Source organism: Astatotilapia calliptera, chromosome 1 (genome assembly GCF_964374335.1).
Source record: "Astatotilapia calliptera chromosome 1, fAstCal68.1, whole genome shotgun sequence".
In the NCBI taxonomy this organism is placed as follows: domain Eukaryota; kingdom Metazoa; phylum Chordata; class Actinopteri; order Cichliformes; family Cichlidae; genus Astatotilapia; species Astatotilapia calliptera.
In genome coordinates, this window is record NC_137422.1 from 20,967,117 (window position 1) to 20,984,564 (window position 17,448).

At 39.3% G+C, this 17,448-nt stretch overlaps 1 protein-coding gene across 4 annotated transcripts in view; it reads left to right on the top strand.

Annotated features, from left to right (window-relative positions):
- tub (TUB bipartite transcription factor) overlaps positions 1 to 17,448 on the top strand; it is a 66,550-nt gene that overhangs the window by 39,336 nt on the left and 9,766 nt on the right. For 2 of the 4 annotated variants that reach the window (XM_026167365.2, XM_026167384.2), the window contains exons 2-6: positions 5,107 to 5,158; positions 9,613 to 9,775; positions 12,312 to 12,449; positions 14,437 to 14,592; positions 15,399 to 15,520. In XM_026167365.2, the coding sequence (XP_026023150.1) occupies positions 5,107 to 5,158; positions 9,613 to 9,775; positions 12,312 to 12,449; positions 14,437 to 14,592; positions 15,399 to 15,520 (631 nt within the window). The remainder of the gene's footprint in view (positions 1 to 5,106; positions 5,159 to 9,612; positions 9,776 to 12,311; positions 12,450 to 14,436; positions 14,593 to 15,398; positions 15,521 to 17,448) is intronic. The other 2 variants (XM_026167375.2, XM_080298293.1) reach the window with 1 other exon arrangement.

The window sequence follows — 17,448 nt, forward strand, 5'->3', positions numbered from 1 at the left end:
CGAGAAATCTGGCATCTGTCAAATTATAACTTTGTTTGTAGAACACAAATTGTCACAAATACATTCATAATTGGATCTGTTGTCATTTTGCTTTTCTTGATCTGTAGTTGTTTACTCTAGTTACGTAGTGCTTTATGTAACAGGGGGATGGACGGACTACAACACTGACACAAGCATTGCGGGTTGCTTTAAATTAAAAGCTGTCGAATCATAAACAGGCAGTCTACAGTTAATTGCTGTATAAATGCTAAGTTTATGACCTGAATTATAAAACATGCAACTTCACGTTCCTCGCAAAAGGAAAGTTTTTTTTTTAGCTTTATCTAAAAAAAAAAGCACTGTCACATCATGTGGACTTAATTTCAAAGAATCATCAGATTAAAAAAACAACAACTAATGGACACATTTTAAAATATGTGGCTGAATATAAAGTGTTACATTGCATCTTCCTCCAGACCCATGGCATACGTCCATACAATAGTCAAATAGCTCTTCTATTCTGAAGCCCTCCCGAAGGACCAAGCTCCTCATGCTATCTCTAAGGCTGAGCCCAGTCTCTCTATGGCGGCAGCTCATTTCTGCCACTTGTATCTGCATTCTCATCCTTTCACTCACTACTTTAAAGCTTGTAAATATAGGTGAGCGTGGGAACGTATATCGATCCAGATACTGACAGCTTCACTTTCAGCTAGAGCTCGTTTTTCACCACATCATTGCTGATGGCACACTAATCTGTCTGTTCTGGGTACACGAGACATGAAAACTAGCTGTATTCATTTACAAAAATATTAGGAACCTTAACCAAGAAGTTCGTAGACCCCCTTTTGGCTGCAGTTATAATTTCAAGTCTTTTCCAAGATTTACAAACCTCGATCATTGTTCGATTTAACAGAGAGCATCAGTGAGCTTCTATCGTCAGGTTTCTTTACAGATGTGCAGTGCTGTGTAAGTCTGGGCTTTGGTTGTAAGTTTCACAACAGTGTTATGATAAGAGAACTTGGAGTTTTCTTTAAGTACTCCATTTTACTCAATTCATTCTATGCTGTCAGCCTCTCTAAGCCTTCTGTGGAGAAGTAGAGCATCTCAATGCTGCCAGCCCAATGCTGCATCCAAGGAATGGTGTTAGCCAGAACATAAATCCTGTTGGTTAAACTGTTGGGTCCTTGTTTACCTCACAGACCAAGGATATTTGTGATCAGTTACAAAGTTTGTTTCTATAGTCACAAATCCAGGAAAATATGTATTTATAGTCTTGGTCTTTGTCTGGATGTCTGTACAACCTCTCTTGTGTCTCTTAGGTCATGTTTTGGAATTTCTTGGATTCAACTTGTTTTCTGTTAAGGATTTTTGCACCTTGTGGAGTTTGGCTTCCTGCCTTAGTTCCACATTCAGCTGCATTTTTTCCTGAACGTTGACAAGAAACTAACTGCAAATGGTCACAGACTTCATCCCCATCTTAGAAGCAACCATTTCAAAGGCAACAAACTCAAAAGTTAATCGCACAGTTTTGATTGTGCCGTGGCTTCCAACCATTAGCGTGACTGTAGCATAAACAGGGTTCACCACACTGACAGTGCAACAAGTGTCAAAGCAAAGATAATATAGTTTCATAAAAGAGTTCAGCTTTAAAGTAAAGAATATAAAGTAAACTTGTTAAGTAGATTTCTTAACAAAAGCTTCCACTTTGTTATAATGGGCCTTTCACATTGATCTTCAGGGAAAACTGCAATACGAAACATCCATTTAAAATCTAATTTACAGCACAACAAATTTCTGATATTGATCATTTTTGCTACTGACAATAAGGGAGAGGAATAGGAAAGTGATGACTTGCAAGTAACCTCATTCTTCTGTATCTCCACAGTATTGCGTAACCTCCTCATACTTGTGTAACAATGCTCTCCACATTTTAACAAGCACTCCTCCTTTTTTCCCCTCCCTAAATGTCGAGTATAATCATGATAAGTGAGAAGTCAGCTGTTTGATATGAACAGCCTGTCACTTAGTGTATTAGCTCGTTAATAGCATTTGAATCGGTTTTGTTTCCGATTACTAAAGTAATACACATTGTTCAAATAAACATCGCCTTCCCTAACGTAATTATTACCTGGCAATTATTTTTTCTACTTTTGGTCAGTCATTACTTTAAGCTCTAAATCATGATGTGTATTGCCAACTATTCGTAGTATGAAATGTTATCAGGCTGATTAGCAAAGACTAATCGGAAGCTTCAGTCCTCTTATCATCTTATCAACAGTCTTTTCATTTTAAACACTTGATTGTGATTGAAGTGGGTTATTTAAAGATGAGTAAGTGGTTATTGGAGTATTGGTGGTAGATATGATATTAATAAGGTTTATGTCCATCCTCTTCCAATTATCTTTATCGGGGCTATGGAGTCAGGGCGTAGAAAGGTTTATATATTTGCAGACAAAGTGATCGTGCATATTCTTTAATCTAAAATTAACAATGCAGGCGTGTATTTTGTGCTTTAGAACGACACAATATCCCAGGGTGCCCATGCTATGCTGACCTTTAGGCATTTGCAGATGGCAGTATGTCATTATGTCACGTCAAATATTGCTCAAGTGAACAGTGGCGTTCGTGCAGACAGAGATACAGTATACGCCGGCTCTGCTGAGGATAGCTGACTGTTCAGCAAAGCATGCTCAGAGAATCGTTGGTGCAGGACGAGGTCAGGCGAGTGTGTAGGTTATTGTGTGGTGTGTTCTTGCAGTGAGCTTGTGCGACTTCCTTTTGTCCTTAGGGTCTATTTGCATTGCATCAGATACCAAATTCGTTGCAAAGGACACAGGAATGCTTTTGAGAGATATAAAACATTTCAGTGAGCATGGGGATAATAGCATCCTCTAAAAGACCAACACAATACCCTGGTGAAAGGCTCATCTACTAATTGGACTGTGACTAAAATACTGTAGCTAATATGGAGACTTCTTTATCTAGTTTGTGGTGATACAGGCAACACAAAGCCTTTCACTTTATTGAAGTCATTTAGTAGATTCCATTAGTGTCCAGCTTCCAGCAAAGCTTCTGGATTGCCAGAAGCTATCGACGGCAGACACATGCAGCAAGAGACGTTTCAGTGATTGTCTCCACTGTGAACAATGTGGTCAGTGTACCGGTGACTGCCTTATGTTACCTTTAAGGGTCAACTGGTAAACATGTAATGCTGGATCTGAAGCAATTTCTGTTTCAGTTTTATTTATGTAGCAGAAAAATCATCAATATGCCCCAAACAGCCTTTAAAACCCATCATCCTTAACTCGTCTGTTTTTACTTTTCTTGTGGCAGACGTTCCTCTCCATTTACTCAAGGATACAGTTTCTTAAGTGTTCTTAAGTTTGAGCCATGGATTCAACAAATATCCACAGAAATGTTGTTTGCTTCAGTAGCACTTAATCTTTGTTGACTGAGCGGAGTAGCTGTGTGTATGTGCGTTCAGTCGCTCAAGCTGTGTTATGCTTCCTCGTCACAAAACATTTAAAGCTTTGCTACTGCTAATTAATTTATGGAGATTATATTGGACTTTTGCCATTTATATTCTGTCCATTGCTAGGAAAATCAAAATGCATCATCAACATCACTTTGAACAATATTCAAATGACACCTCTGTTTATGTTTTTGCTGTATTCGTTGAGAGACTATCTGACAGCTTTCTAATAACTCCCCTGACAGTTATTATTGTATGGAACCTTTTTGAAAAGTGATTTAAGTGCTTAGTATGCTGTTATTTAACTTCTGCATGGTGTATCACGATAAACCACCCAGAGGATATAAGTATCTTTATCTAAAATGCTATGACACTGTTAACTCAGCAGAGCCATCTCCTTTATACTCGTGTTGCTGACGGGTGCATTGTTACTATGCTTTGTATCTGAAATATTGTTTTCATGTACTCTACACATTCTCATTTGGGCCGTGTCCATATTCGGTATCTGCAGCAGATACAGTTCTGTGAAAAAGAAAGATTTCACAGTACTCTTTCCAGTTCTGTGAAACATTAAGTACACTGCATGATTTAGTAGCTTGTAGAGCCACCTTTGGCAGCGGTTACTTGAAGTAATTGTTTTCAGAATCAGAATCAGAATCAGAATACTTTATTGATCCCTGGGGGAAATTATTTATTTATTTGTGTTTGACTTTATCAGTCTCTCTCATGATTGTGGAGGAATCTGTCCCACTCTTCTTTCTATCATAGCTTCACTTAATTTGCATTTAAATATATTTGTTTATGCATGGCTGTCTTAAGGTCTGACCACAGCATTTCAATCGGGGGCTGGACTTTGACTGGAACATTGTATCACCTTGATTCTTTTCTTTTTTAGCCATTCTGTTGTAGATGTACTTCTGTACTTTGGGGCATTATCCTGTTAGATGGCCTAATTTGGGCCAAGCTTTTGTTATTGGACAGATGGCCTCACATTTGACTTTTGTTATACAGAGCAATTCGTGGTTGACTCAATGACTGAAAAGGTGCCCAGACCCTGTGGCTGCAAAACAAGCTCAATATCAGAGTATTGCTAAAACCTCTTCTTTAAGAGGTGCTTGAAGTTGCTGATGACCAATTAATCAAATGTATTTGATTAGCAGAGTATACTTAGTTTTTCCTAAGTCCTGTCAAAGCTTTCTTTTCCACGTGACTGTAAGTGAAAGCAGTTTTCAATAACAAAAAATGTATGCATTATTTTTGTATCCTTCTCTGGTAAATGGTGCCCAAAGCATAATAATTATTTACATGAATGATTAGATTTTACTTTTCAGAGAATAATGACTTGTATTATGTATTTTTATTGTGAAGAAGTAATCACAGCAGAGAGGATGATATAGCTCATGATGTGAAAACAAAATACCTCGAGGCAGAAACACAGTCATTGTTTTGTGAAATTTGCGAGAAGCTTCATTAACATATAGTGTTTTATTAGGTAACAAGCTAAGACTTTAAGATTTCATGTATATAATGTTCTTCGAAATTCCAGGGAAACAATTTAATTGACTTAAGTAATGTCATTATTCTATTACAGATATAACAAAGAGCTGAAGAGCAGTTTAACCTAATCACTCCTCTTTCTTTGCTCTTTCTTAAAGCACTTTAGATGATGAGGGCACCAACCTCCGCCAGCAGAAACTGGACAGACAGGTAAGACTTTTGTGCCTTTTACTGTACTGATAAAAGAGTCACACCAAGGCTAAATCAATTACGGGAGGGCAATTTTTCGTGACACTAACTTCTGCTGCTGCATCAAGGGACCACAAATAGCCAGCTAGAACTTCTTATTTCTCTAAGTGGTATTCTATTAGTTCTCCCTTGTTGGTACCAGGCTGGGCCCAGTTTTGATCGACTTGAACAAAGTGCTGGAAACATTCCTCAAAGATTTTGGTCTATACTGATATGAGAGCGTCACACAGTTGCTGAAGATTTATCAACTGCATATCCATGATGTGACTCTCCCATTCCACCACATCCCAAAGGTGTGCTGTTGAACTCTGAATACAGTGAACTCATTGTCATGTTCAAGAAACTAATCTGAGATGATATGAGCTTTGTGCCAGAACACGGGTACACTGTGGACATAAAGTGAGGGACATATGTAAACCCCAGAGATGGTTGTGTAGGAAAGTCCCACTAAATCAGCATTTAGTGAAATACTCAGAGTAGACCTTTCAGGCACAAGCAGCCATGATATGTTCAGTCATTTTAATCCCCCTTTCCCCCATTCTGATGCTTTGTTTGAACTTAACTTTCTTTTAATGCACGGTGCTTTAAGTGCAATATAGATTCTGTGCAGTTTTATACATGCAAACTAGCTGTACCTCATAAACACTACACAAGGAAAGTTACATCAGCACAAACTGTGTGCAGTGTGTATTTGTTTAGTAAGAGGAAAAATGTATAATTATGTTTTCATACTTGGCCTAATGTGCTTCTGACGTTGTTTTATACTGCTAGAATTGCAGTTTAAATTAGATAACCAGTTGGTCCATTCATCACCAAGAATATTAAATTAGCGACATTAATTTCACAAACTAGGGGGTTTCCACATTTCCTTCATAAGGCTGTGGGTCAGTGACAGACATGAACATGCTGAGTGTACTATAATGTTAAATGGAAATTGTTTAAAGTTTCAAAAATCTAATGTGCCAAACAGCAAAAAAACCCGTCATCACCGAGAGCCCTAAGTATACTAATTCTAAATTTACATGATTCGAAGTTTTCTGCAGCATTGCTCTCTTGTTCTGTACCAGTGTTGCCCTTTGTTGTTTCCCCCCCCACCAGTTGTTCTGTGATAATGTCTCTGACCGAAGTAGGTCAGTTCTGTACAGAAGAAAAAAGAAATGACACATCAAATGCACCCTTTTATGTGAGCGCGCACACAGCCTGAAGCAGAAAGCCTGGGTTAACAGAGAAAGTTGATAACCACCTTTGTGATACCCATTATCTCTCACTGGGGTTTTAGGTTTTGTTAAGCCAGCTTGCTCAAAGAACTTACTTCGCAGCACGGCCCTCGGGATCCTTAAGTCAAAGTGATGTTTGGCCATTTCACACCCTGCTAACTAATACTGCCGTTGCCATTGTTTGTTGTCAGCAGCACTGTATCCAAACAAAACAAACACTCAGGCTGCAGTTGAAGCATTTTCAGCTCTTATCTATGCGTAGTGCAGTCTGCTGCTTCTGACGTCCTGCTATTTTCCTGAAGTGGATAATGTAAGTGGAGTGCTTCAAACGGGTTCTCGTTCCCTTGTCAGAGCAGCAGAAGCTTGCGGAAGCTTGTCATAGTTCATCAGTGGGTATAAGGTTTTATGTGTTCTGATTCACTCTGAAGTAAACTGCTTTTTATTCATGTGTGACTAAATGAATGAATGAATGAATAAAGAATACAATTCCTAATGTCACTCAGTTGAGGGCTTCAGGCACGTAAGCATCATTAAACAAATTGTTATTGATTGAAACATCGTGTAGAGGCTGTCTCATTTATCCAGGGAAGGAGAAAATTTCTGGACTTGTTTTTGGTCCTTGCCTTTCGCCTCTCATGCTAGAGGCTTCCTCAGTGCCTGCAGCTGGTGTGCAGCTCCAGGTATTCATTTAAGGCTACCAGCGAGTTATCGTTCGCACAAAATTCACACAAATAACCGCGTGAATGAAGGCAAAACCGTGTGTGGGGAGCGTTGCCAGGACTGTTTCGTAATTTGCTGACAGGCGTTGTTGTAAATCACATTTCCTGTTTAGAGATGGTATTTCCATTTTAACACGGGTGGCTTTTTTCCTCTCCTCTCTCAAACCATGGCTGTCCAAATTGTGTACATTGCTGCTCACAGGAGAGTGCCCCCAATCCTTTTGATGCAGGTGTTCGCTGTATATATTTCTGTGCACCCTTTGCCGCATTAGGCTGCATATATAACATTGCTCAGGTTGTGTTTAAGTGTTTTATCCTCTAGCCGTGTGTCTCAGGAACTTCAGTTGGGGGAAAAGCCTTTTAAGTTACTCAAACACTCTAGCCACAAGCAGAATGACAATGTTGTTATGCCTGCTTTTTTCTTCTTTTTTGATGTTGTTGTGTTGTTTTTCCATAAATCTCTTTGACTTGATGTTCTTTGACTTAATGAAGGCCCAGATGGGATAGCCACAGGTTTTAAGTGCTTTCTTCAGACGTCTGTGCTCCTTTGTTCCCTGTGCCTCTCCAGTTCTAGGGAACTGTGGCAGTCCAAATGTAGGTACTGGTCTGTGTGTGTAAAAAATATGAACTAAAATAAGCAATTTGTTTTACCTGACATCCTCCCCTGTGAACTTCATATTGCAGTCACAGTGAACTGATAATTCTGCAATGACTTCTTCTTAAGTTTAGATTCTGACCCATACTTTCCCCATGTAGCGATTACAATGGCTGACACTAGTGAAGCCTTGGCATGGCCATGCTTTTATCTGTAGAAACAAATTTTTCATAGGTGGTTGTAAAGCAGAGTTCAAACAGATCTCATCATGGATAACGAGCAGAAACGTGTAGTTAACAAGCAGAACCCGCCGCATAAGGAATACGCAACACTCCTTTGAGGACAGATACACGATTTAAGAAAGGTGAAAGAAGTCTGTGTGATGTCAGATTGCTCCGATATGGGAATAGAGCACCTAAGGTCTGCCTGTATTTCAGTAATTTTCAGCAATTTTGAAGTCACCTAAAGTGAATTGTAGCCTGCTGTGCACTACATGAGAAAAAAAGAAAAATCCGACATGCTGGGGACATATTAGGGGAAGAGATAGAAGCATGCACAATATTGTGTTTTTCAAACCTTTTATGCGAAAGTTTGTTAAGTGCTTTATCCACAGGTGAGACCATTAATCATTAAATAAATTCACTGTGTAAAATGCCTCTGCTAGCTTAACCACCACTGCCTTGGAAAAGAAGTGAGCTTTGCAGGACACAGCGCTCCACTGCTCTGCAGTCTGAAGTTTCCACTAATAGAAACCTTTTTAATATTTGATGAGCTCTGGTTTGAAGACTTGCATAGAGCTGACAGTTGGGCCAAATGAATAGCTTTATTCAGCCTCTGGTCATACTGGTTTAGGCAGCACACTGTTAGATGTCTAGCACTGATCTTTCTATGCTCTTTTATAATCTCTGTCATATCTGCCAAGTACTGTAAAAGGGAATGAAGGTATATATTTCTGTCTTTGTGGTGCTCTTAATCAGCAGCTGAATCTTTACAAAACCGTCAACTGAGGTAATTTTGATTTATATTGCAGTAGCAAGGACCTCAACTTTAAATGTCGATGGCAAATGTTTTTGTTTATGAAGCAACAGGCTAGGCCGGAGGCTGCGGTTTGAGGAAGGCCTCATCGAGCTCCCAGGCCTGGCATATCTCTGATGACTTCGAATGAGGTTGACAAGCAGAGAAAAAGCAGAGGGAGGGTGGGTCGCAGAAATGAGAACAAATGGATGTGTGGCACAAGTAGACATTTATAGACGTATGGCCGGAAGAGGAGTGTTTGGAGTTGTGGTCCAGCTCCTGAAACTCAGATAAATTATCTCACTACAAATTCGATATGGCAATAATAGCTCTTACTGAATCACTGGCGCCAATATTGATATGTCTATGTGCCTACTCTAAATGGATTTCCCTCGCCAATTGAAATCACTACTTAATGACTCCTTGTGGTGGTGCTTATTAAATGAATGAGGGTAAAGTGAACGGAAGTAACTGGTAAAAAAAAAGAAAGACGACGCTCAGCAGGGAAAATGGCGGAAAGCAGGGAAAGAAAATGAAAGCTAATGAATTGAAATGGCGCATTGTTAAATTTCACTACTAATGATGACGCAAACACATTGAGACCATGATGGACTGACAAAACATATCATTCCTGCTTTTTGCCTTCGGTTCTTTTTTCTTGACACCAATTTAATAATGAATTGCAAATGATAATCTTCTACTGAAACGATTATCTACCACTTTCAGACATGGCATGCTGGTACTCAGTCACGGTAAACATGGCGGCATTTGGTCTCTAATGTCATTACTTCAGTGAAGATCAGTAAAGATAGTGACTTTTTCTATTTGTTGAAACTCTACCTTTATTTTTCCATTTGCTTGAAATGTCAGCGAGCACTCCTTGAACAGAAGCAGAAGAAGAAGAGGCAAGAGCCCCTGATGGTCCAGTCTAATGTGGATGGGAGATCACGGACCCGTCGGGCCAAGCAAAGTGAGGAACAGGCTCCACTGGTGGAATCCTACCTCAGCAGCAACAGCAGCACTATCTACCATGGTAAAGCTTGCACTCCTCTCTGGCTGTGTTGATTCAGAAAGCTTAAACAGAGAATTAAAGAAAAACATCAGCTGAAGAAATAAAGAAGTCGCACTGTTCGTTTAATAAGTCTTTCTTATTTATAAAGAGTGTTTGTTCTTCCTGACATCCCAATTAGAACTATAAACCAGACATGAAACCGTTTTTTAAATGATTAGTGTTGCATAGCTGTAAAATTTACAGCTTTAAATAAGACATCATGTAGAGGGAATACAACACACTGCATCATCTACTGCAGTGCTGCAAATCAAACCACACAGGAGCAGAAACTGTGTTCCCTTTCAGTCGATTCGAAGTACTACACGTAATGTGGGATATCACAGCCCCGCAAGTCTTGGATGAAGACCTCTTCTGTTCACTGCTTTAAGGCACATGACTTGTGATGACATAGGTGCACGTGGGGCTGTACATATACACCGTGTTATCACATACACCCCTTATTTCTTACGTTCTTTACCTTGCCAAGAAAACCTCTGCTGAGTCGGGCTAGCTAGCTACTGCTAGTTAGCTCTGCTGTCTGTGGCTTGAAGTTAGCTTAACTGCGCCTGATTGTGTTAGCCTCCACTGGTCAGTTGGTGCATAGGCTGTCCACAGAGCACTCATTTTGAGTTTTCTTGTGCAGTAATTTTGCTTTGGATTTTGGTATGAGTAACCAAAACCAAAGCAAGTAAAGCAGAAATTTTCTGTTCACTACTGTCCCCAGGGGACAGTGGGGATTGTCCACGCTATAAGAATGTTTACTGAAACCAAAGCCTGTGCGTTTTGTCACCAAAGGTGCACGGGATTCCACCAGAGGAATAGCAAACTTATGGGCCCTTTTTAAATTAAATAATTTTTAAATTAATTTTTGTGCTGCAGCTAGTTGGTCCATCATCTGGTCTGTCTATCGTTTGGACGTTACATCCCCTTCAGTTGCTCGTTAAGAACTAAGGTGCTGATTGTCCAACTTGTCCTCTGATTAATGTATATTTATGTATGTTCATATGTCCCATGCTGTGTGTGTTGTACTGAGTGAACTGACTGAAACAGAATGAGTAGATATGTTAAGCGGAACAAGGTACAACACAAGGTTGCCGCTTGCCTGGCTCACTGAAGAGCAGCTATTAAACTGAGGGATGACCACGACGAGTGCATCCAGCCTCTCCGATCATCTAACTGGTGCCTGATTTTAAAACCTGATCATGCTTTTGAGGTTGTAGTGCCCAAAATGTGGAACACCCTTCTGAAGTCAATCAGTTTGGCTCAGTCTGTTATTTGTTTTAAGCGAATGCTGAAACTCATTTTCATAGGTTAGGGTTTCCTTTATCCGTTCCCCTTCATTTCATTCATGTACACGTATCATCAGTGTGCAGCTTTTATTCGAACTGTAAAGCACTTTGTAACTTGATGTTTTGAAAAGTGCTATATAAATAAAGTTATTATGCAATACTTTATATTTTGTACCTAGTTACTCTCCTTCAGGGAACAGAAGTTATAGACATAACCATTTGTTATATCTGGGGCCGCTGAAGTCTTCTTATTTACACACAGAGGCCAGGCAGAGCATTTTTATTTATTTAATTATTTTTTGAGGGACAGTTTCTGGGATTAAGGCCAAGAACTGTCAAATTTCCTGTAGAGAGAAGAGAAAGATGTTCCTCTGCCATATTCTTTTATTCTGATGCAAAAAAAAAGAATAATAAACCATAACAATGCTACGGGAAAATGAATAAAAACATTCTAGCCTTCGTTCACAGTTTGCTCCACACTTTTTCTAAGCTGGAAACTCTGGACTGTAAACCTGCAGTGATTTTAGCTACAGATTTGCAGCCCAGTATTAGTCCCACATTGAGTAAAAAATTGATCTTACAGTCACTTTGATTGTGACTGTAAGATCAAATAAACACATTGAACATTTTTACTGCAATAGGTTGCTGTGAAAAAGTGTTTTCCACCTTCCTGATTTCTTATTCTATGGCATAGTTCTAGTGCACCACAAAAATGACCCAAAAACACATCGGCAAGTCCACCTCTGACTGACTAAAAAAATACAGATTAAGGTTTTTTCATGGCTTCAAAGTTGATTGATTGGGATGCTTTGGAGTGACCTTAAACAGGCCATTCATGATGTAAAATGCTCCGGTGTGGCTCAATTTAAACAATTCTGTAGAAAGGATTGCTTCATATTCCTTCACATTGATGTGAACAACTTTGTTGCAGTTCTTGCTGTCAAGTGTGGCACAGCCAGTTATTAGTTTTAGGGGTCGAATAACTTTTTTTGCATTGGGTCAGGTAGGTCTGGATAGCATTTTTCCCCTTAATAAATTAAATCCTCATTTAAAAATGGCATTTTGTATTTACTCAGGTTATGTTTATATTAAAAAATATATATCTAAAAGGGGCAAATACTTTTAAATGGTATTGTGTATTACACTAGAACATAACGTAATGTTTAATGTGAAAGACATATTTATTATAACCCATCATGTGCTTCAGTCGTGTTCATTCCTGTGTTCAGTGCAAGAAGCTGAACAGGAAGAGGTGAAGGTGATGTCGGATCCACAGCCACCACGCTCAGCCAAAAAGGGCAAAGCATCAGCCAGTTCCACTCCACAGACAGGCAGTGAAAAGAAGGAGAGGAAGGGGAAACACAAAGGTCAGTGTGCTGGTTCAAATGGTTAATTAAACTGTGTGAAAAATGGATAAACATACTGTTCTTGGGCTTTGCACATCCATTTTTAAACACCAAATAATCAGCTTTTAGAAGCGGTCCCCTGTGTGAAAAAGAGAGGAGCCAAAATCCTTACTATCCAGCAGCTTCAGCAGTCTATCCAAGCTCTGTATGCCCTCCTCAGATAACGTTTCCCCAGTGACTTTTTTGAGCCACAGCTGGCAACAGCACAACTGAGTGAAACTCGGCTGCCCTCTTATCCCCTGCCATGGTGCCAAAGTCGTCAGAGCTCAGTGTCTGTGATGATGTATGACAGACTGACACACCACAAATGAAGACCTACATTAGAAGATTAAAAGAACTACAATTGCTGTCATTGTTTCCCTTAAGCTTCCATGCCGTTCAACCTTCAATGTGTGTTATTGCAGACTGAGCACAATGAAATATAATAGTTAAGGTGTTTGCCAAAAAAATGATCAACAATATCTGACTTTGGAGACATTTGGCATCTGATATACTGCAATACAGCAGATGCTTGCCTTTGGAATGACTTTGTCCCAGGAAAGTGAATTAGATTCAACTGTGGTAAAAGATTATCCAGGCCAGTAGTGCCAGATTCACCACTTATTGATCTGTCTCACTTCTTCTTCTGTCTCGTGCTCTGATTCGTTAAAGCATAAGCAGAAATGATGCAGTCATTAGAAAATGAGCTCTAGCAAGATCAGAGGTTGTTCATTTTCAGTTTAGATAATGAAGATATGAAAATGCAGCCTTCTACATACTTTCATAAAATAAAAATAGGATTCTTGATTTTTACACGCATATCTCTGAAGGAAAAGAAAGACATGGAATGAATAAGAAATCAAAAGATAAGACTGACCTAATTTTGTTAAAGCAGCATGTTAATATATAACATATATACTGAGTAGAATATGCAGTCACGTCAAAATGACAGCTGTTACAGGATGTTATGCAGCTATGTACATTCATCATCAGCAAGTGTGAACATTTTTCTAAAACCAACATTTTTTGCAGTTAGTCTGGAGCTTCCGGATGTGTGTTAGCATAATGCCACCCTCTTCCCTGGGTAGACTTCCTAGAAGTTTCATCCCAAGGTCAAACTGTGCTCTTCTTGGACAAAATAAAAAAAATGTTCAAGTTCATGACATTACAATCAGAAAAAGTTTGAAAAAGCATGACTTGTTTCGAAGGGTTGCTTAGGGGAAAGCAGAACATGACAATATGGCTTAAGTTTGCATCTGAAAAAATACTACAAGACAATAGAATGGAGCACTGTCCTTTGAACAGATGAGGGCAAAGTGATGATGTTTGGTTATTATGTACAGCATGATGTTTGGAGAAAAATGAACACCTCATAACAACTGGCAGCACAGCAGTGGAGGGGAGATTTGGACAACTTGCAGTCATTTAGTTGACCGTGAATTTCTTTGTATAAGGTTTTCTAGAGTGAAATGTGAGGTCATCTGTCCAGCAGCCAAAACTTACACCCAAAATTAGTTCATGCAACAGAAGAAAAGAATTAAGGTTCTGCACAACATGATTTAAATGCAGTGGCGGGACCTTAATAGAGCTGTAAATCTGAATGCCTGCAAACTCTATGCAATATTTTCTTTTCTTTTCTTTTTTAATTTTTTTTTCATAGGACAAGTGGAGACGTGTTCTTTTTGCCTGAATGCACACTTTAGAAGTTGATTGAATATTGAAGACACAGAGCAAAACAATTACATAAAACAAAATGCCCAAAAGTGGAGAAATGGGAATGTTGTCAGATTTACTCAGGCTGTTTGACTATGTGATTAATGCACAAATTATTGCTGAATGACCTGCCCTTGTTGTACTTTGCAGTGGTTCATTTAGACTTGAATCTTACAACAGCATGAAATACTGATAGTGGAAAAGAAGTGAGTCATTCTGAAAGAGTTTGTTTTTCTTTTCTGGGATTTTGACTCAGCAGCGATCGATGGCCTGGCTTCCCAGCAGGATGACAGTCAGATCCAGATCCTGACAGTGGGTCACCCCACCTCAGAGGAGGCCGAGGCAGAGCCCGTGATGAGCTGCACTCAGTCTCAGAGTAAACAGGATCTTCGCGTGACCATGCTCAAAAAAGGTACTGACAGCGCTCAAGAAAGCTTCTGCCACTGCTTCTGCAATAGCACAACTACAAGTCCTTATTTACACCCACGGCGTTCTGGTCTGCTGCTGCGTTGTGTTGGTGGGAGGATGAAAACCACTGACTCATGTTAAAAAACACACAACTCCAAATAAATAGGCCATTTTAAAATCCAGCATCTGAATGAAAAATAATATAATTATTCGTACTGTAAACACTCAGCGCTAACACACATCAATTGTTCCATACATAATTAAAACAAAAACTGTATAATCTATATGCAGCAAAGGGAAATGTGAACTGTAATTTACAATCAAATGCACTGATGCAACAGTGTAGTAGAGAGAGTTGTAATAGTGCACGTACTTCCTTGATCTATTATGACAGTTTTTCATCACAGTGTACTGTGAGAGGGAGTTGAGTGATGAGGGTTAGAGTTCAGGTGCTTAACTGGGTTTAACTTTGCAAAATTAAAAGTAAATAAAAAGATTATTTTAAGTGGCAAGAATGTTGTTTTAGCAGTCTCAGCATGAACGCTACGCTTTCTTCTTGTAAGACATCACAATGCTTTAAGTAAGATACATTTTCAGCAAGTTTTATGTGCCAAAAACTACAACAAAATTGCTCATTAAATGAGACTGTAATCAGTGAAAACACACCAGATAAAACACAGCCACAAGTGGATCAGTCTGGTAGTCTCATATTTCTGGTATTTAAGTCTGGTATTTAGCCACAGTTCCAATTTAATTTCTTTCTTTTGTTCTTTCTTCCTCTCGATCCTTCTTTCCATCCTTCCTGTGAAGGTATATCGAGCAGCATGAATTTTGATGAAGAGGAGGATGATGATGATGAAATTAGCTCCAGCTCTTCACAGCTCAACAGCAACACAAGACCAGGCTCTGCCACTAGTAAAAAGTCCAGCAAGGTAAAATTAATTTCACAGCATGAATTTGTGCTCTCTGCATGTCTTTTTGCGCAGCACCGAGCACCTTTTGACAGTAGCTAATAAAAAACAAAAATCTGCTATTTTATCACCAGTTTGGATAGTTTCCCAGCTGAAAGTAGAGTTGCAGACAATTATAGCTTAATTTAAAACAAATTAAGTATTTCCCATATGCCAGGGGTCTCAAACCTGAATACAATTAGTAGGTCATTAGCAAGACTCTATAGAACTTGACTGTATGCTGATGTGGCAATTCAGCCATTTGATTCATGTTACAGCAGCTCAAGAGTGAATGAACATGGTGCAATAAAAGTAGTTTTAGAAAACAGGTTTCAGAAACAGGTTTATTTTTTCCATGTTTTTCTAGGACCACACATTGTACTTTGCTTCTTACTAGTCTTGTGGATGCAGGTGTGCTGTCATGTTTTGGGGGGAGGACACATACAACTTCAATTTGCTTGAGGAAGACTCAATAACAGAAATAATAATAATAACGGATACTTTATTGATCCCCATGGGGAAATTACTTGTTTTTCTCTGCATTTGACCCATTCACTCAGTGAAGCAGTGGGCAGCCCACTAAGCAGGCGCCCGGGGAGCAGTGTGTAGGGACGGTACCTTGCTCAGGGGTACCTCAGGGTAGCCGTTAAGTGGATTCGAACCGCCGACCTTCCAATCATACAGCCACCACTTTACCTACTGAGCTATCCCTGCCCATGTTAACCAGCTCAAGTGATTCCTTTAAAGCTATGATTGTTCCTCAGTTGTTTTCTTACCTCAGTGAGCATTTTGCTCATTATCTGCATATTTTTTAAAATATGCAGATAATCTTTTAGATAGTGTTTGGTCATAAACTGGACCAACAGCTTCTTTCAGGTAACACGAGAGTTGCAGTGCACTCGTAAGAAAGTAGCCAAAGTACAAAAATGTCTTTGTTTATAGATATAGTGTGGTGCAAAAGTCTTGAGCCACCCTTCATTTTTTTGCAATCTTTGCTTCCAAGAAGCTAGAGTTTCTAGTTTTTTGTTTTTAACGTGGTATTGGGCCATAGTGCCCTAGCCTTTCATCTTTTCTTTGGATATTAACTGCTTTTTGCTAATGTTCTGTACAGTCCTTGTACCTGACCATTATCAGAGGTTTTTTTTCCCTTTTTTGTTGAGCCGTTTAAGCCTGGCCTATGAATCATTCAAGCATAAAACTCAAGGGATTAACCAGTGTTGTATTCACACATAAAAGACAACTTAGCAAAGATCCAATTCTGAAATGTCACGTCTTTAAGATATGGGGGGAAAAACAGAAAAGGCATGTCAATTCAATTCAATTCAATTCAATTCAATTTTATTTATATAGCGCCAAATCACAACAAAAGTCGCCTCAAGGCGCTTCATAGATACAGAGAAAAACCCAACAATCATATGACCCCCTATGAGCAAGCACTTTGGCGACAGTGGGAAGGAAAAACTCCCTTTTAACAGGAAGAAACCTCCGGCAGAACCAGGCTCAGGGAGGGGCGGCCATCTGCTGCGACCGTCACAGGACAGAGATACATCTGGCCCTTTAGTTGATCCACTTTTTGTTCACTGAACCATCATCAGAAATAGTCTCAGTGGATATGTGGCTTTCAAGAAGCCATTCTTATGGAAGGGAAACAAGGAGAAAAGATTGAGGTATCCCAAAGTACACAAGAATTGTACTGAGTATCAGTGGCAAAATGTCTTATGGAGTTAAAAATAGAAATTTGCATCTGCAGCATATATGGAGGAGTTCAGGAAAGAGGGGGTCTAGTCAAAACTGAACAGTAGCATTAGATGTTGATTCCATATGTTATACCATCTGGAAAGCGTCTGATTGGCAATGACTTCCTTTTTAAGTGCAAACACACTGCGAATGCAGTAAAAGTATAACTAGGT